At 40.5% G+C, this 20,370-nt stretch overlaps 1 protein-coding gene across 1 annotated transcript in view; it reads left to right on the top strand.

Annotated features, from left to right (window-relative positions):
• Nucleotides 1–3,710: 3,710 nt before the first annotated feature.
• LOC112265089 overlaps nucleotides 3,711–20,370 on the top strand; it is a 47,724-nt gene continuing 31,064 nt past the window's right edge. The window contains exons 1-2 of the mRNA XM_024442129.1: nucleotides 3,711–3,995; nucleotides 4,770–6,315. Of these exons, the coding sequence (XP_024297897.1) occupies nucleotides 5,035–6,315 (1,281 nt within the window). The 5' untranslated portion in view covers nucleotides 3,711–3,995; nucleotides 4,770–5,034. The remainder of the gene's footprint in view (nucleotides 3,996–4,769; nucleotides 6,316–20,370) is intronic.

Below are 20,370 nucleotides of genomic sequence, written 5' to 3'. Positions count from 1 at the left end.
TCACTGGAACTAAGGGGCCTAGCCCAAATCATGAAAAACATCCCCAAACCATTATTCATCCTCCACCAAACTTTACAGTTGGCACTATGCATTGGGGCAGGTAGTGTTCTGCTGGCATCCGCCAAGCCCAGATTCGTCCGTCAGCCTGCCAGATGGTGAAGCGTGATTATTCACTCCAGAGAAAGTGTTTCCAGGGTCCAATGGCGGCGAGCTTTACACCACTCCAGCTGACGCTTGGCATTGCGCATGGTGATCTTAGGCTTGGCCATGGAAACCCATTTCATGAAGCTCCCAACGGTAGTGAGTGTTGCAACTGAGGACCGACAATTTTTACACACTACGCGCTTCAGCACTCTGCGAGCTTGTGTGGCCTACCACTTCGCCACTGAGCCGTTGTTGCTCCTAGAAACTTCCACTTCACAATAACAGCACATACAGTTGACCGGGGCAGCTCTAGCAAGGCAGACATTTTACGAACTGACTTGTTCAAAAGGTGGCATTCTATGACAGTGCCATGTTGAAAGTCACGGAGCTCTTCAGTAAGGCCATTCTACTGCCAATGTTTGTCTATGGAGATTGCATGGCTATGTGCTCGATTGTATACAATAGCCGAACTCACTAATTTTAAGGGGTGTCCACATACTTTTGTATATATAGTGTATACGATTTTAAGTAAAACATTTTTAACATAGCAGTGCACCCAAAGCAATACTGTAGGCCTACTTTTAGGCCCAATCCATAACCAATCCAAATTTCGAGGTTGTCAATGTCAGCTTTAAGTTCAAATGGTTTCAAAGGCTTTTCGTCATCACACTGGGAACAACTTAATAGCCACTGACTATCATTGACTTTTGGACCTATTTCCTACCAACAGGAATGTGATAGCCTACATTGTTGCCAAACTCATGACAGCCAACTTCCTCAAAACAGTTACATTGTATCACAGAGGTTTTCCTATCAGTAACAGTGGGTGGGTAAAATCACTGGGGAAGCCAGGCCAGTTAAAAAGCCATATTACAACCCATGTTGTGACATTTGCATTGCTTGGTCTATAACCCATTAGTTCATACACCACAATAAGGCTGTGACAACAAAAATACAACATTCACACAGTGGTGGAATACATTCAACTACACAGTGGTGTAGAGTACTTAAGTAAAAATAGTTTCAAGTACTACTTAAGTCGTTTTTTGGGGCTACCTGTACTTCACTGTACTATTTATGTTTTTGACCACTTTTACTTACTATATTCCTAAAGAAAATCATGTACTTTTACTCCGTACATTGTCCCTGACACGCAAAATTACTTGTAACATTTTGAATGCTAACAGGACAGGAAAATATAGTCTAATTCACATACTTATCAAGAGAACATCTCTGGTCATCCCTACTGCCTCTAAACTGGTGGACTCACTAAACACATGCTTCGTTTGTAAACAGTGTCGGAGTGTGCCCTTGGCCATCTGTAGCTAAAAGAAAACTAGAAAATGTGTCCCGTCTGCTATGCTTAATTTAAGAAAACATAAATGTTTTATACTTGAACTTTTACTTTTGATACTTGCAGTTGAAGTCAGAAGTTTACATACACCTTAGCCAAATACATTTAAACTCAATTTTTCACAATTCCTGACATTTAATCCAAGTAAAAATTCCCTGTCTTAGGTCAGTTAGGATCACCACTTTATTTTAAGAATGTGAAATGTCAGAATAATAGTAGAAAGAACGATTTATTTCAGCTTTTATTTCTTTCATCACATTCCCAGTGGGTCAGAAGTTTACGTACACTCAATTAGTATTTGGTAGCATTGCCTTTAAATTGTATAACTTGGGTCAAACATTTTGCCTTTAAATTGTTTAACTTGGGTCAAACATTTTGGGTAGCATTCCACAAGCATCCCACAATAAGTTGTGTGAATTTTGGCCCATTCCTCCTGACAGAGCTGGTGTAACCGAGTCAGGTTTGTAGGCCTCCTTGCTAGCACACGCGTATTCAGTTCTGCCCACACATTTTCTATAGGATTGAGGTCAGGGCTTTGTGATGGCCACTCCAATACCTTGACTTTGTTGTCCTTAAGCCATTTTGCCATGGTCATTATGGCCAAACAGTTCTATTTTTGTTTCATCAGACAAGAGGACATTTCTCCAAAAAGTACAATCTTTGTACCCATGTGCAGTTGCAAACCGTAGTCTGGCTTTTTTATGGCGGTTTTGGAGCAGTAGCTTCTTCCTTGCTGAGTGGCTTTTCAGGTTATGTCGATATAGGACTCGTTTGTGTGGTCCCATGGTGTTTATACTTGCATACTATTGTTTGTACAGATGATAGTGGTACCTTCAGGCGTTTGGAAATTGCTCCCAAGGATGAACCAGACTTGTGGAGGTCTTTCCCATGATGTCAAGCAAAGAGAAACTGAGTTTGAAGGTAGGCCTTGAAATACATGCACAGGTACACCTCCAATTGACTCAAATGATGCCAATTATCCTATCAGAAGCTTCTAAAGCCATGACATAATTTTCTGCAATTTTCCAAGCTGTTTAAAGGCACAGTCAACTTAGTGTATGTAAACTTCTGACCCTCTGGAATTGTGGTACAGTGAATTATAAGTGAAATGATCTGTCTGTAAACAATTGTTGGAAAAATGACTTGTCTCATGCACAAAGTAGATGTCCTAACCGACTTGCCAAAACTATAGTTTGTTAACAAGAAATTTGTGGAGTGGTTGAAAAACGAGTTGTAATTACTCCAACCTAAGTGTATGTAAACTTCCGACTTCAACTGTAACTATTTTTTTGCGATTACATTTACTTTTGATACTTAAGTATATATAAAACCAAATACTTTTAGACTTTTACTCAAGTAGTATTTTACTGGGTGACTTTCACTTTTTTTACCTGAGTCATTTTCTATTAAGGTATCTTTACTTTTACTCAAGTATGAAAATTGGGTACTTGTTCCACCACTGCAACTACACATATGTTTGCTTCATCACAAAACTGAAGAGCAACGTCTGTTCAGCAATGTTCCCTCAATTATTTCGTTTTTGGGGCCCTGTGCGAATTTGAGGTCTTTTGTGAGCAGAAACTTGAACCTTGTGAGAATTTTGTGCAATTTCTGGCGCACGTTTACAGTGAACACTGAGGCTGTACCCTTACAGTTTAAGACAGTAGCCAATAGTCTATTGTGGCTATTTGAACATAATGTCGGCCTTGTGGCCTACCAACAAAACACATAAAATTTTCACATGGAAATAGCTTTGATTTCTATGATATAGCCTACAGTAGCCTATATGCGGTGTTCAATGCAGGCCTACATTGCATGATACTTATAAAACGTTTTTACATTATAAAGGGCTTGACATTAATTAATGATTTGTTTACTTAGTCTGTAACACATTGGGCTGAATAGATTACTGTAAATTGCTCTGTTGTATGATGCAAGAATCCACTTTACAAAAAAAATATATATATTACCATACAGACAATTATGGTAATAGATGTAGGCTACCCCATTGCTGACCTATACTTATCTAGAACGGAGCTGATAACTCGCTAACTTGCAAAGAATGTCAACAACTGTGCACACAACCGGCTCTGATCTGAACTGTTCTGAATGACGTGTCCATGTGCACGTGTAACTGACAGGCTCGTTCATGGACAGGAGAGGGCGAGCGAGAGCAGAGAGAGAGGAGGAGGAGGAGGGGGGTAGAGAGAGATGCTGGGGGAATTACCAGCGGAGAGACACGGGTGGAGAAATGGAGCGTACTTTTTGGTGATTGAGGGGGACCTACTCTGACTCCCGCAGGCAGAAGCGGTAGTTCTCTGCCAAGGACAAGCATATGTTTCCAAATTCCACCCTGGGTGGTGGACATATCTGGATATTAATTAGCTAAACATAAATGAAAATCGCCTGGAACGACAGCAAGGCAATCCCGGAAATAACAGACGTACCCTCAGCCGGTCACGTAGGCTGCGCTACTGGAGCTCTGCGTTCCAGATAGGTAAGTGTACAACCAGCTGACAGATAGTGGGCTATATTTTGCCCGGGTTACTAGTATTCTGCGCTTTATTGAATTGATTTCAAAGCCATAGCTAAACTCACTCAAATAATCCAATATAGGCTATTTGTATCTTGGGAGGAATACAAACACGTGTAGGCTATATTTCTAAGTTATAGGCTATGAATACCGGCTAAACACTAAGTAATACGAATGAATAACAAGGTGGAGTGGCATGTGTTCTTCAGAGTAGCTGCTCTCACAGTGTGCTTACCCCCTTCTTCGTGCCGTGGGGAATTATTCTTACAGATATCCGTATTATTACGTTTTAATGTGTTATTGCCTGAAATATTTCATAAAAATGAAGACTCTTTACACAACCCTTTTTGTAAGCGACCCTTGCGTTGATATTTTCGAATTGAATTGCTGTAACAAATCAATTCCTATTTAACTACCCGAGCCACGATAGACCAATGTCTGAATCTAATATATGATTTGAATATTATATAAGAATATTTAAAGCAATTTTGACATATTTAAAGTTTGCCACGTTACAAAAGATATTAGGCCTACAATTAAATGTGTCTAGCAAGTTTCGGGTCCCTTACAGGTTTCTTAATTTAGGGAGTGTGAATAGCCTAGGCCTGGTTTGAGAATTAGGCTGCTTTGTGTTTAGCTGGGCTATTACGTCCCAAACCTGTGGGCGATACGATTAGCCTACTTATTGTGGACTAACGGTAATCACAGTCAAGTAATTATTGTATTATTTTGTTTTAGAAACATCATCTCAAGCTTCAGAATATCAGAAAACATTTCAATAGAAGACAAATGTGAAAATATTTCAAGAAAAACCACGAATGAAAGAAACTGAGGCATATTCGGAGCTATTCGGACTTTTTAATATGAAACTTTCCAACGCTGCGGCACCGCTCCTCTCTCGCAGACTCGGCAGTTGTACTACACACCCTCTCGCACAGTGGCTCTGGTAAAAAATGAGGCGAGGACGTGGGCTACGTGCACATCCAGCACTAGACGAGATGAAATGGAGAGCTTGGAACACACGGACCTTTTAAATCCAAGCTCTTCCCACGGACATCGCAGTTTTTCAGCCTCGCATGAGAGAGTGACAAACGGTGAACACATATTCGGAGCTGCCGAGCATCACCCTTTCCAGACCAACATGGGACTAAATGGACTAAATAGATACTGCCCGGGCATGGCGCCTGTTGGGAGCGCCACGGCTGCGGAGTTACTGTCAGGTCTGGCTTCCAAAGCAAGCTCTTCAGGAATCATGGTTTTAAAGAAGCAGCCGAATGCTGGGCTGCCGTTCTATAACGGCGGGATCGTGTCTCCGTCCGCAACCATTGAGGGCAGCCACAGTGGGGTTTTGGCGCAAACTCCCAACGGTTGTCCTCTGCAAGTGAGGGGGGTGGGGGAGACATCGAATGGCCTTGCGCAACCCCTCGGCAACAGAGCACGCCTCCTGGAGAATGGGGACAGAGCACAACATGAGAAATGTGCTCTTCTAGTGAAGAGGGCCAATGGTGACCCGCAGGTCAAACCGCACCATCGGAAGTGGAGAGGCGGGGAGAACCGGGACATGGGTCTGGAGATGCCCAAAGGATGTGGCTTGTCAGCGGGGTCAGGTCTAGGATCTCTAGGTATGATGTTCTACGGACCAGGAGAGTCGATAACCCCAGACTGCAAACGGAGACTAGTGGCGGAGAGCAACGTTCACAAAGCAGAGCCCTCCAAACCAGGCAAGGCGGTTCCGCTCGCTGCTAATGGCGACAACAGCGTCAACAATAACCTTAGCAACCACAACCACGGCGCCACCCCTCACCCCCCTTTGCCCGCCCCTCACAGCAACAAGCTGCACCACAATGTACACAAGGTGACACAGCTGAGCACAGGGTCCGTTCCAGACCAGACGTCCCCAGTAGAGTCCAACAGCATCCCGTCTCTACGGTTACAGGCCGGGGAGGGCTGGTCGGCGGAGCATATCGCCCAGAAGTACATCGTGCCTTGTATGAATTCCTACGGTATCTGTGTGAAGGACAGTTTCCTGGGGCCACGGCTGGGTGAGTCGGTGATGGGTGAGGTGGAGAGGCTGAATCGCAGCGGGAAGTTCCGCGGCGGTCAGCTGGTTAGCCAGAGGAGCATCCCTTCGCGGAGTATCCGTGGAGACCAGATCGCTTGGGTGGAGGGGCACGAGCCGGGGTGTGAGGGCATCGCCACGCTGATGGCACACATCGACGAGGCCGTGATGCACAGCGCTGCCAACGGGCAGCTGGGGGACTGTGTCATCAACGGGCGCACCAAGGTGAGTGAACGGGGAGGGCGGCGGGAGGACCGAGGTGGTGGGTTTGGGGACAGGAAGGGATGGCGTCATCAATGGGAGCACCAAGAGGAGCTGGGGAAGAGAAATGTAGAGAATTGTGGAAGGGAACAGTGTGAGCTGGGTACTCAATGTCATCAAATGCCATATCCTGCTGAGAGGAGGATGAGGGGTGAGGAGGAGGGGAGGCTGACTGAAATAGAAAGGATTAGTACCAAAATCATTGTTTATATAATTCTACTCTATAGATAGGGGGTGATTAGCTACGGAGTCCCATTTTGATGACATCATCTATTGTGACGTTGAGCTGTCACTGTCATCTCACTGATAAAGGGTGGGTATGTAATCCCATCTGTTCTGCTCCCTGTCTGATTCATTGTGATAGGGCCACGCCCTCAGGTAAGTGGGGCCATAGCTGTCCTATATGCCCCTAACTTCCCCCAAGCCACTGTGTATGCCAGTGTTTCACTAGATTCGAAGGCAACTCTTTCAATCTATATCTCTCACCCGTACACCAACAAGGTATTCTTGTGGCTTGGTTTGGCAAGAGTATGTGTGTTTGTTTGGTTAGTTGGTGTCTGTTTGGATGGCTGTGTACAGTATGTTTGACTGTTTGCTCTCCTAGCCAATCGTAGATATTTGTATGGCCATGTATGTATGCGCTTGTTTGGATTGTTTATGTCTGTGCGTTTTGAGAATATGAATGTCTGAAAGAGTGGTTATTTTTTAACCTTCCTTAGCATAGCATTAAACTTTGATTTTACAAGCTTAGACAATGGCCAGACATGACAGACAGGGTTGAAAATTTGAATTGAACTCAGTGAATTCAGGAAGTAAACAAACAAACAAACAAAGACAAAAATAACATTTTCAAATGAGTAGTTTCTCCTTTTAGGTTTATTGAGAATTCACTAAAAATAAAATACCCTTTTCAATTGTTGAATTGGAATTTCAGTTTACTTCCTGAATTGACTGACTTCAATTAGAATTAACTTCAATTAGAATTTAGTCCAACGTTGATGACCGAAGAGTGGTAGTTGATTTTGCCCCATCCCTACAAGCCGTACAGAGCCTTGTTGGCTGCAGTGCTGGAAGCTGTCAGTGACCTTGCTCAGTGACGCAGGTCTGGATATTTGAGCCAGGTTATGTCACGGTCCTACATCGGTCTCACCCACTCTCACTGCATTCCCCCAGGTTTACACCCCACCCTGAACCAGTTTCACAGCCCACTCAGCCCTCTCCTAAAGCAGCCTTCAGACCTATCTAGTCCTTGGTTCAACTAGACTAGAGCATGGTTTGAGTCCTGCATAAGCCGCAATACATTATACTGAATATAACCCTATGTGTTTACTGTAAGTCGCTTTGATATAATCTGCTACCTTGTGACTATGTTAAATTAACATATTATCTCAGTTGTTCACTACTGCACCTTGACCCCAGGGTCTGCCTCTTACCAGTGGTGTTAGCCATTGCAGAACTGTCTAGACTCTGTCACGCCACATTTAGTCTAAGGAGGTTGGAGTGGAATATTTAATAGGAATATTTATAGTAGCAGAAGTAGTGGTGGTGGGGATAGTAGTCATTCTCGAAGTAGTAGAGGGGGTAGTTGTAATAGTTGTTGGAGTCTTAATAGTGGTAGTAGCTGTAATGTACTGTAGGGTAGTAATAGTTGTGGTAGTTGTAGTCTTAATAGTAGCTGTAATGTACTGTAGGGTAGTAATAGTTGTGGTAGTTGTAGTCTTAATAGTAGTAGTAGCTGTAATGTACTGTAGGGTAGTAATAGTTGTTGTAGTCTTAATAGTAGTAGTAGCTGTAATGTACTGTAGGGTAGTAATAGTTGAGGTAGTTGTAGTCTTAATAGTAGTAGTAGCTGTAATTAATGTACTGTAGGGTAGTAATAGTTGTGGTAGTTGTAGTCTTAATAGTAGTAGTAGCTGTAATGTACTGTAGGGTAGTAATAGTTGTTGTAGTCTTAATAGTAGTAGTAGCTGTAATGTACTGTAGGGTAGTAATAGTTGAGGTAGTTGTAGTCTTAATAGTAGTAGTAGCTGTAATTAATGTACTGTAGGGTAGTAATAGTTGTGGTAGTTGTAGTCTTAATAGTACTAGTAGCTGTAATGTACTGTAGGGTACTAATAGTTGTGGTAGTTGTAGTCTTAATAGTACTAGTAGCTGTAATGTACTGTAGGGTAGTAATAGTTGAGGTAGTTGTAGTCTTAATAGTGGTAGTAGCTGTAATGTACTGTAGGGTAGTAATAGTCGTGGTAGTTGTAGTCTTAATAGTAGTAGTAGCTGTAATGTACTGTAGGGTAGTAATAGTTGAGGTAGTTGTAGTCTTAATAGTGGTAGTAGCTGTAATGTACTGTAGGGTAGTAATAGTCGTGGTAGTTGTAGTCTTAATAGTAGTAGTAGCTGTAATGTACTGTAGGGTAGTAATAGTTGAGGTAGTTGTAGTCTTAATAGTAGTAGTAGCTGTAATTAATGCACTGTAGGGTAGTAATAGTTGTGGTAGTTGTAGTCTTAATAGTAGTAGTAGCTGTAATTAATGTACTGTAGGGTAGTAATAGTTGTGGTAGTTGTAGTCTTAATAGTACTAGTAGCTGTAATGTACTGTAGGGTAGTAATAGTTGAGGTAGTTGTAGTCTTAATAGTAGTAGTAGCTGTAATGTACTGTAGGGTAGTAATAGTTGTGGTAGTTGTAGTCTTAATAGTAGTAGTAGCTGTAATGTACTGTAGGGTAGTAATAGTTGAGGTAGTTGTAGTCTTAATAGTGGTAGTAGCTGTAATGTACTGTAGGGTAGTAATAGTTGTGGTAGTTGTAGTCTTAATAGTGGTAGTAGCTGTAATGTACTGTAGGGTAGTAATAGTTGTGGTAGTTGTAGTCTTAATAGTAGTAGTAGCTGCAATGTACTGTAGGGTAGTAATAGTTGAGGTAGTTGTAGTCTTAATAGTAGTAGTAGCTGTAATGTACTGTAGGGTAGTAATAGTTGTGGTAGTTGTAGTCTTAATAGTAGCTGTAATGTACTGTAGGGTAGTAATAGTTGTGGTAGTTGTAGTCTTAATAGTAGTAGTAGCTGTAATGTACTGTAGGGTAGTAATAGTTGAGGTAGTTGTAGTCTTAATAGTAGTAGTAGCTGTAATTAATATACTGTAGGGTAGTAATAGTTGTGGTAGTTGTAGTCCTAATAGTAGTAGTAGCTGTAATGTACTGTAGGACAGTAATAGTTGAGGTAGTTGTAGTCTTAATAGTAGTAGTATCTGTAATGTACTGTAGGGTAGTAATAGTTGAGGTAGTTGTAGACTCACTAGTGGTAGTAGTTAAGAAATTCCATGGTAAAAGCAATTATGCTGAGACTAGAGGTCGCCCGATTAGGATTTTTCAACGCCGATACCGATAATTGGAGGACCAAAAAAGCCAATACCGATTAATCGGACACTTTTTAATAAAACATTTTTTTGTAATAATGACAATTACAACAATACTGAATTAACACTTATTTTAACTGAATATAAAACATCAATAAAACCAATTTACCCTCAAATAAATAACGAAACATGTTAAATTTGGTTTAAATAATGTAAAAACACAGTGTTGGAGAAGAAAGTAATATGTGCCATGTAAAATAGCTAACGTTTAAGTTCCTTGCTCAGAACATGAGAACATATGAAAGTTGGTGGTTCCTTTTAACATAAGACTTCAATATTCCAAGGTAAGAGGTTTTAGGTTGTAGTTAATATAGTATTTATAGGACTATTTCTCTCTATACCATTTGTATTTCATATACCTTTGACTATTGGATGTTCTTATAGGCACTATAGTATTGCCAGTGTAACAGTATAGCTTCCGTCCCACTCCTCGCCCCTACCTGTGCTCGAACCAGGAACACATCGACAACAGCCACACTTGAAGCAGCGTTACTCATCGCTCCACAAAAGCCGCGGCCCTTGCAGCGCAAGGGGAATAACTACTCCAAATCTAAAAGTGAGTGACGTTTGAAACAGTATTAGCGCACACCCAGCTAACTAGCTAGCCATTTCACATTGGTTACACCAGCCATTAGGCTGATAGGCTTGAAGTCATAAACAGCGCTGTGCTTGCGAAGAGCTGCTGGCAAAACGCACGAAAGTGCTGTTTGAATGAATGATTACGGGCCTGCTGCTGCTCAGTCAGACTGCTCTATCAAATCAGACTTAATTATAACTTAATAACACACAGAAATATGAACCTTTGGTCATTAATATGATCGAATCCGGAAACTATCATTTCGAAAACAAAACGTTTATTTCAGTGAAATACCGAACCATTCGGTATTTTATCTAACGGGTGGCATCCCTAAGTCTAAATATTCTTGTTACATTGCACAACCTTCAATGTATATCATAATTACATAAAATTCTGGCAAATTAGTTTGTAATGAGCCAGGCAGCCCAACTGTTGCATATACCCTGACTCTGCGTGCAATGAATGCAAGAGAAATGACACAATTTCACCTGGTTAATATTGCCTGCTAAACTGGATTAGTAGTTATAACTAGTGATTATGATTGATTGTTTTTTATAAGATAAGTTTAATGCTAGCTAGCAATTTACCTTGGCTTCTACTGCATTCGCGTAACAGGCAGGCTACTCGTGGAGTGCAATGGTTAGAGCGTTGGACTAGTTAACTGTGCGGTTGCAAGATTTGGACCCCTGTCGTTCTGCCCCTGAACAAGGCAGTTAACCCACAGTTCCTAGGCAGTCATTGAAAATAAGAATGTGTTCTTAACTGACTTGCCTAGTTAAATAAAAGGTATAAATATATATATATATATATATATATATTTTTTATAATTGGAAATCAGCGCCCAAAAATACAGATATCCGATTGTTATGAAAACTTGAAATCGGACCTAATTAATCGGCCATTCCGATTAATCGGTCGACCTCTAGCTGAGACTCACATTTTCCCTTTAAAATGCATACCAAACAAAAACCATTGATTTCAAACATTTTCATGCAGAAAGTTTTACAAAAACGCATTACATGTAAAACTGTAGCCAATACAAAGTTTGGTAACTGAAAGAAAACTGGGATTTTACCGTAGCTCTGTTATCAAGCTTTGCATCAGCACAGTTTTTCCTGTAAATGTGTTTTTATTGATTTACTGTGTAAATTGTTCTAAAGTAGTCTTTGAGCTTTGAAATCAATGTTTTTTGGGGTAGTAGTAATAGTTGTAGTGTTAGAAGTAGTAGTGGCTGTAAGGTAGGGTAGTAGTAATAGTTGTAGCGTTAGAAGTAGTAGTAGCTGTAAGGTAGGGTAGGGTAGTAGTAATAGTTGTAGCGTTAGAATTAGTAGTAGCTGTAATGTAGGGTAGTAGTAATAGTTGAGGCGTTAGAAGTAGTAGTAGCTGTAAGGTAGGGTAGTAGTAATAGTTGTAGCGTTAGAAGTAGTAGTAGCTGTAATGTAGGGTAGTAGTAATAGTTGAGGCGTTAGAAGTAGTAGTGGCTGTAAGGTAGGGTAGTAGTAATAGTTGTAGCGTTAGAAGTAGTAGTAGCTGTAATGTAGGGTAGTAGTAATAGTTGAGGCGTTAGAAGTAGTAGTAGCTGTAAGGTAGGGTAGTAGTAATAGTTGAGGCGTTAGAAGTAGTAGTAGCTGTAAGGTAGGGTAGTAGTAATAGTTGAGGCGTTAGAAGTAGTAGTAGCTGTAATGTAGGGTAGTAGTAATAGTTGTAGCGTTAGAAGTAGTAGTAGCTGTAAGGTAGGGTAGTAGTAATAGTTGAGGCGTTAGAAGTAGTAGTAGCTGTAAGGTAGGGTAGTAGTAATAGTTGAGGCGTTAGAAGTAGTAGTAGCTGTAATGTAGGGTAGTAGTAATAGTTGAGGCGTTAGAAGTAGTAGTAGCTGTAAGGTAGGGTAGGGTAGTAGTAATAGTTGTAGTGTTAGAAGTAGTAGTGGCTGTAAGGTAGGGTAGTAGTAATAGTTGTAGTGTTAGAAGTAGTAGTAGCTGTAATGTAGGGTAGTAGTAATAGTTGAGGCGTTAGAAGTAGTAGTAGCTGTAAGGTAGGGTAGTAGTAATAGTTGAGGCGTTAGAAGTAGTAGTAGCTGTAAGGTAGGGTAGTAGTAATAGTTGAGGCGTTAGAAGTAGTAGTAGCTGTAATGTAGGGTAGTAGTAATAGTTGAGGCGTTAGAAGTAGTAGTAGCTGTAAGGTAGGGTAGTAGTAATAGTTGAGGCGTTAGAAGTAGTAGTAGCTGTAAGGTAGGGTAGTAGTAATAGTTGAGGCGTTAGAAGTAGTAGTAGCTGTAATGTAGGGTAGTAGTAATAGTTGAGGCGTTAGAAGTAGTAGTAGCTGTAAGGTAGGGTAGTAGTAATAGTTGAGGCGTTAGAAGTAGTAGTAGCTGTAAGGTAGGGTAGGGTAGTAGTAATAGTTGAGGCGTTAGAAGTAGTAGTAGCTGTAAGGTAGGGTAGTAGTAATAGTTGAGGCGTTAGAAGTAGTAGTAGCTGTAAGGTAGGGTAGGGTAGTAGTAATAGTTGAGGCGTTAGAAGTAGTAGTAGCTGTAAGGTAGGGTAGGGTAGTAGTAATAGTTGAGGCGTTAGAAGTAGTAGTAGCTGTAATGTAGGGTAGTAGTAATAGTTGTAGCGTTAGAAGTAGTAGTAGCTGTAAGGTAGGGTAGTAGTAATAGTTGAGGCGTTAGAAGTAGTAGTAGCTGTAAGGTAGGGTAGTAGTAATAGTTGAGGCGTTAGAAGTAGTAGTAGCTGTAAGGTAGGGTAGTAGTAATAGTTGAGGCGTTAGAAGTAGTAGTGGCTGTAAGGTAGGGTAGTAGTAATAGTTGAGGCGTTAGAAGTAGTAGTGGCTGTAAGGTAGGGTAGGGTAGTAGTAATAGTTGAGGCATTAGAAGTAGTAGTAGCTGTAAGGTAAGGTAGGGTAGTAGTAATAGTTGTAGCGTTAGAAGTAGTAGTAGCTGTAAGGTAGGGTAGGGTAGTAGTAATAGTTGAGGCGTTAGAAGTAGTAGTGGCTGTAAGGTAGGGTAGTAGTAATAGTTGTAGTGTTAGAAGTAGTAGTAGCTGTAATGTAGGGTAGTAGTAATAGTTGTAGCGTTAGAAGTAGTAGTAGCTGTAATGTAGGGTAGTAGTAATAGTTGTAGTGTTAGAAGTAGTAGTGGCTGTAAGGTAGGGTAGGGTAGTAGTAATAGTTGTAGTGTTAGAAGTAGTAGTGGCTGTAAGGTAGGGTAGGGTAGTAGTAATAGTTGTAGTGTTAGAAGTAGTAGTGGCTGTAAGGTAGGGTAGGGTAGTAGTAATAGTTGTAGCGTTAGAAGTAGTAGTGGCTGTAAGGTAGGTAGGGTAGGGTAGTAGTAATAGTTGTAGCGTTAGAAGTAGTAGTGGCTGTAAGGTAGGGTAGTAGTAATAGTTGAGGCGTTAGAAGTAGTAGTAGCTGTAAGGTAGGGTAGGGTAGTAGTAATAGTTGAGGCGTTAGAAGTAGTAGTAGCTGTAATGTAGGGTAGTAGTAATAGTTATAGCGTTAGAAGTAGTAGTAGCTGTAAGGTAGGGTAGGGTAGTAGTAATAGTTGTAGCGTTAGAAGTAGTAGTGGCTGTAAGGTAGGGTAGTAGTAATAGTTGTAGTGTTAGAAGTAGTAGTAGCTGTAATGTAGGGTAGTAGTAATAGTTGTAGCGTTAGAAGTAGTAGTAGCTGTAATGTAGGGTAGTAGTAATAGTTGTAGCGTTAGAAGTAGTAGTGGCTGTAAGGTAGGGTAGGGTAGTAGTAATAGTTGTAGCGTTAGAAGTAGTAGTAGCTGTAAGGTAAGGTAGGGTAGTAGTAATAGTTGTAGTGTTAGAAGTAGTAGTGGCTGTAAGGTAGGGTAGGGTAGTAGTAATAGTTGTAGCGTTAGAAGTAGTAGTGGCTGTAAGGTAGGGTAGGGTAGTAGTAATAGTTGTAGTGTTAGAAGTAGTAGTGGCTGTAAGGTAGGGTAGGGTAGTAGTAATAGTTGTAGTGTTAGAAGTAGTAGTAGCTGTAAGGTAGGGTAGGGTAGTAGTAATAGTTGTAGCGTTAGAAGTAGTAGTGGCTGTAAGGTAGGGTAGGGTAGTAGTAATAGTTGTAGTGTTAGAAGTAGTAGTGGCTGTAAGGTAGGGTAGTAGTAATAGTTGTAGTGTTAGAAGTAGTAGTAGCTGTAATGTAGGGTAGTAGTAATAGTTGTAGCGTTAGAAGTAGTAGTAGCTGTAATGTAGGGTAGTAGTAATAGTTGTAGCGTTAGAAGTAGTAGTGGCTGTAAGGTAGGGTAGGGTAGTAGTAATAGTTGTAGCGTTAGAAGTAGTAGTGGCTGTAAGGTAGGGTAGTAGTAATAGTGGTAGCGTTAGAAGTAGTAGTGGCTGTAAGGTAGGGTAGTAGTAATAGTTGTAGTGTTAGAAGTAGTAGTAGCTGTAATGTAGGGTAGTAGTAATAGTTGTAGCGTTAGAAGTAGTAGTAGCTGTAATGTAGGGTAGTAGTAATAGTTATAGCGTTAGAAGTAGTAGTAGCTGTAAGGTAAGGTAGGGTAGTAGTAATAGTTATAGCATTAGAAGTAGTAGTAGCTGTAAGGTAATGTAGGGTAGTAGTAATAGTTATAGCGTTAGAAGTAGTAGTAGCTGTAAGGTAATGTAGGGTAGTAGTAATAGTTGTTGCGTTAAGTAGTAGTAGCTGTAATGTAGGGTAGTAGTAATAGTTGTAGCATTAGAAGTAGTAGTAGCTGTAAGGTAGGGTAGTAGTAATAGTTGTAGCGTTAGAAGTAGTAGTAGCTGTAATGTAGGGTAGTAGTAATAGTTGTGGCGTTAGAAGTAGTAGTAGCTGTAAGGTAAGGTAGGGTAGTAGTAATAGTTGTAGCGTTAGAAGTAGTAGTAGCTGTAAGGTAGGGTAGTAGTAATAGTTGTAGCGTTAGAAGTAGTAGTAGCTGTAAGGTAGGGTAGGGTAGTAGTAATAGTTGTAGCGTTAGAATTAGTAGTAGCTGTAATGTAGGGTAGTAGTAATAGTTGAGGCGTTAGAAGTAGTAGTAGCTGTAAGGTAGGGTAGTAGTAATAGTTGTAGCGTTAGAAGTAGTAGTAGCTGTAAGGTAAGGTAGGGTAGTAGTAATAGTTGAGGCGTTAAAAGTAGTAGTAGCTGTAAGGTAGGGTAGTAGTAATAGTTGTAGCGTTAAGTAGTAGTAGCTGTAATGTAGGGTAGTAGTAATAGTTGTAGCGTTAGAAGTAGTAGTAGCTGTAAGGTAGGGTAGGGTAGTAGTAATAGTTGTAGCGTTAGTAGTAGTAGCTGTAAGGTAGGGTAGTAGTAATAGTTGTAGCGTTAAGTAGTAGTGGCTGTAAGGTAGGGGTAGTAGTAATAGTTGTAGCGTTAGAAGTAGTAGTAGCTGTAAGGTAGGGTAGGGTAGTAGTAATAGTTGTAGCGTTAAAAGTAGTAGTGGCTGTAAGGTAGGGTAGTAGTAATAGTTGAGCGTTAGAAGTAGTAGTAGCTGTAAGGTGTAGGGTAGTAGTAATAGTTGAGCGTTAGAAGTAGTAGTAGCTGTAAGGTAGGGTAGTAGTAATAGTTGAGCGTTAGAAGTAGTAGTAGCTGTAATGTAGGGTAGTAGTAATAGTTGTAGCGTTAGAAGTAGTAGTAGCTGTAAGGTAGGGTAGTAGTAATAGTGGAGCGTTAGAAGTAGTAGTAGCTGTAAGGTAGGGTAGTAGTAATAGTTGAGCGTTAGAAGTAGTAGTAGCTGTAAGGTAGGGTAGTAGTAATAGTTGAGGCGTTAGAAGTAGTAGTGGCTGTAAGGTAGGGTAGTAGTAATAGTTGAGGCGTTAGAAGTAGTAGTGGCTGTAAGGTAGGGTAGGGTAGTAGTAATAGTTGAGGCGTTAGAAGTAGTAGTAGCTGTAAGGTAAGGTAGGGTAGTAGTAATAGTTGTAGCGTTAGAAGTAGTAGTAGCTGTAAGGTAGGGTAGGGTAGTAGTAATAGTTGAGGCGTTAGAAGTAGTAGTGGCTGTAAGGTAGGGTAGTAGTAATAGTTGTAGTGTTAGAAGTAGTAGTAGCTGTAATGTAGGGTAGTAGTAATAGTTGTAGCGTTAAGTAGTAGTAGCTGTAATGTAGGGTAGTAGTAATAGTTGTAGTGTTAAAGTAGTAGTGGCTGTAAGGTAGGGTAGGGTAGTAGTAATAGTTGTAGCGTTAAGTAGTAGTGGCTGTAAGGTAGGGTAGGGTAGTAGTAATAGTTGTAGCGTTAAGTAGTAGTGGCTGTAAGGTAGGGTAGGGTAGTAGTAATAGTTGAGGCGTTAGAAGTAGTAGTAGCTGTAAGGTAGGGTAGGGTAGTAGTAATAGTTGAGGCGTTAGAAGTAGTAGTAGCTGTAATGTAGGGTAGTAGTAATAGTTGTAGCGTTAGAAGTAGTAGTAGCTGTAAGGTAGGGTAGGGTAGTAGTAATAGTTGTAGTGTTAAGTAGTAGTGGCTGTAAGGTAGGGTAGTAGTAATAGTTGAGCGTTAGAAGTAGTAGTAGCTGTAATGTAGGGTAGTAGTAATAGTTGAGCGTTAGAAGTAGTAGTAGCTGTAATGTAGGGTAGTAGTAATAGTTGTAGCGTTAGAAGTAGTAGTGGCTGTAAGGTAGGGTAGGGTAGTAGTAATAGTTGAGCGTTAGAAGTAGTAGTAGCTGTAAGGTAGGGTAGTAGTAATAGTTATAGCGTTAAGTAGTAGTAGCTGTAAGGTAGGGTAGGGTAGTAGTAATAGTTGAGGCGTTAGAAGTAGTAGTGGCTGTAAGGTAGGGTAGTAGTAATAGTTGTAGTGTTAAGTAGTAGTAGCTGTAATGTAGGGTAGTAGTAATAGTTGTAGCGTTAAGTAGTAGTAGCTGTAATGTAGGGTAGTAGTAATAGTTGTAGCGTTAAGTAGTAGTGGCTGTAAGGTAGGGTAGGGTAGTAGTAATAGTTGTAGCGTTAGAAGTAGTAGTGGCTGTAAGGTAGGGTAGGGTAGTAGTAATAGTTGTAGTGTTAGAAGTAGTAGTGGCTGTAAGGTAGGGTAGGGTAGTAGTAATAGTTGTAGCGTTAAGTAGTAGTGGCTGTAAGGTAGGGTAGGGTAGTAGTAATAGTTGTAGTGTTAAGTAGTAGTGGCTGTAAGGTAGGGTAGGGTAGTAGTAATAGTTGTAGTGTTAGAAGTAGTAGTAGCTGTAAGGTAGGGTAGGGTAGTAGTAATAGTTGTAGCGTTAAGTAGTAGTGGCTGTAAGGTAGGTAGGGTAGTAGTAATAGTTGTAGTGTTAGAAGTAGTAGTGGCTGTAAGGTAGGGTAGTAGTAATAGTTGTAGTGTTAGAAGTAGTAGTAGCTGTAATGTAGGGTAGTAGTAATAGTTGTAGCGTTAGAAGTAGTAGTAGCTGTAATGTAGGGTAGTAGTAATAGTTGTAGCGTTAGAAGTAGTAGTGGCTGTAAGGTAGGGTAGGGTAGTAGTAATAGTTGTAGCGTTAAAGTAGTAGTGGCTGTAAGGTAGGGTAGTAGTAATAGTTGTAGCGTTAGAAGTAGTAGTGGCTGTAAGGTAGGGTAGTAGTAATAGTTGTAGTGTTAGAAGTAGTAGTAGCTGTAATGTAGGGTAGTAGTAATAGTTGTAGCGTTAGAAGTAGTAGTAGCTGTAATGTAGGGTAGTAGTAATAGTTATAGCGTTAAGTAGTAGTAGCTGTAAGGTAAGGTAGGGTAGTAGTAATAGTTATAGCATTAGAAGTAGTAGTAGCTGTAAGGTAATGTAGGGTAGTAGTAATAGTTATAGCGTTAAGTAGTAGTAGCTGTAAGGTAATGTAGGGTAGTAGTAATAGTTGTTGCGTTAGAAGTAGTAGTAGCTGTAATGTAGGGTAGTAGTAATAGTTGTAGCATTAGAAGTAGTAGTAGCTGTAAGGTAGGGTAGTAGTAATAGTTGTAGCGTTAGAAGTAGTAGTAGCTGTAATGTAGGGTAGTAGTAATAGTTGTAGCGTTAGAAGTAGTAGTGGCTGTAAGGTAGGGTAGTAGTAATAGTTGTAGCGTTAGAAGTAGTAGTAGCTGTAAGGTAGGGTAGTAGTAATAGTTATAGCGTTAGAAGTAGTAGTAGCTGTAAGGTAAGGTAGGGTAATAGTAATAGTTGTAGCGTTAGAAGTAGTAGTAGCTGTTATGTAGGGTAGGGTAGTAGTAATAGTTGAGGCGTTAGAAGTAGTAGTGGCTGTAAGGTAGGGTAGTAGTAATAGTTGTAGCGTTAGAAGTAGTAGTAGCTGTAAGGTAAGGTAGGGTAGTAGTAATAGTTGAGCGTTAAAAGTAGTAGTAGCTGTAAGGTAGGGTAGTAGTAATAGTTGTAGCGTTAGAAGTAGTAGTAGCTGTAATGTAGGGTAGTAGTAATAGTTGTAGCATTAGAAGTAGTAGTAGCTGTAGGTAGGGTAGGGTAGTAGTAATAGTTGTAGCGTTAGTAGTAGTAGCTGTAGGTAGGGTAGTAGTAATAGTTGTAGCGTTAAGTAGTAGTGGCTGTAAGGTAGGGTAGTAGTAATAGTTGTAGCGTTAGAAGTAGTAGTAGCTGTAAGGTAGGGTAGGGTAGTAGTAATAGTTGTAGCGTTAGAAGTAGTAGTGGCTGTAAGGTAGGGTAGTAGTAATAGTTATAGCGTTAGAAGTAGTAGTACCTGTAAGGTAGGGTAGTAGTAATAGTTGTAGCGTTAGAAGTAGTAGTAGCTGTAATGTAGGGTAGTAGTAATAGTTGTAGCGTTAGAAGTAGTAGTAGCTGTAAGGTAAGGTAGGGGAGTAGTAATAGTTGTAGCGTTAGAAGTAGTAGTAGCTGTAAGGTAGGGTAGTAGTAATAGTTGTAGCGTTAGAAGTAGTAGTAGCTGTAAGGTAGGGTAGTAGTAATAGTTGTAGCGTTAAGTAGTAGTAGCTGTAATGTAGGGTAGTAGTAATAGTTGAGCGTTAGAAGTAGTAGTGGCTGTAAGGTAGGGTAGTAGTAATAGTTGAGCGTTAAAGTAGTAGTAGCTGTAAGGTAGGGTAGTAGTAATAGTTGAGGCGTTAGAAGTAGTAGTGGCTGTAAGGTAGGGTAGTAGTAATAGTTGAGCGTTAGAAGTAGTAGTGGCTGTAAGGTAGGGTAGGGTAGTAGTAATAGTTGAGCGTTAGAAGTAGTAGTAGCTGTAAGGTAAGGTAGGGTAGTAGTAATAGTTGTAGCGTTAGAAGTAGTAGTAGCTGTAAGGTAAGGTAGGGTAGTAGTAATAGTTGTAGCGTTAGAAGTAGTAGTAGCTGTAAGGTAGGGTAGGGTAGTAGTAATAGTTGAGGCGTTAGAAGTAGTAGTGGCTGTAAGGTAGGGTAGTAGTAATAGTTGTAGTGTTAGAAGTAGTAGTAGCTGTAATGTAGGGTAGTAGTAATAGTTGTAGCGTTAGAAGTAGTAGTAGCTGTAATGTAGGGTAGTAGTAATAGTTGTAGTGTTAAGTAGTAGTGGCTGTAAGGTAGGGTAGGGTAGTAGTAATAGTTGTAGCGTTAGAAGTAGTAGTGGCTGTAAGGTAGGGTAGGGTAGTAGTAATAGTTGTAGTGTTAGAAGTAGTAGTGGCTGTAAGGTAGGGTAGGGTAGTAGTAATAGTTGTAGCGTTAAGTAGTAGTGGCTGTAAGGTAGGGTAGGGTAGTAGTAATAGTTGTAGCGTTAGAAGTAGTAGTGGCTGTAAGGTAGGGTAGTAGTAATAGTTGAGCGTTAGAAGTAGTAGTAGCTGTAAGGTAGGGTAGGGTAGTAGTAATAGTTGAGCGTTAGAAGTAGTAGTAGCTGTAATGTAGGGTAGTAGTAATAGTTGTAGCGTTAGAAGTAGTAGTAGCTGTAAGGTAGGGTAGGGTAGTAGTAATAGTTGTAGTGTTAGAAGTAGTAGTGGCTGTAAGGTAGGGTAGTAGTAATAGTTGAGGCGTTAGAAGTAGTAGTAGCTGTAATGTAGGGTAGTAGTAATAGTTGAGGCGTTAGAAGTAGTAGTAGCTGTAATGTAGGGTAGTAGTAATAGTTGTAGCGTTAGAAGTAGTAGTGGCTGTAAGGTAGGGTAGGGTAGTAGTAATAGTTGAGGCGTTAGAAGTAGTAGTAGCTGTAATGTAGGGTAGTAGTAATAGTTGTAGCGTTAGAAGTAGTAGTAG

The sequence above is a fragment of the Oncorhynchus tshawytscha genome, linkage group LG13 (genome assembly GCF_018296145.1).
Source record: "Oncorhynchus tshawytscha isolate Ot180627B linkage group LG13, Otsh_v2.0, whole genome shotgun sequence".
In the NCBI taxonomy this organism is placed as follows: Eukaryota; Metazoa; Chordata; class Actinopteri; order Salmoniformes; family Salmonidae; genus Oncorhynchus; species Oncorhynchus tshawytscha.
The sequence above is the reverse complement of the archived record's forward strand: the minus strand, read 5'-3'. Positions and strand labels throughout refer to the sequence as shown.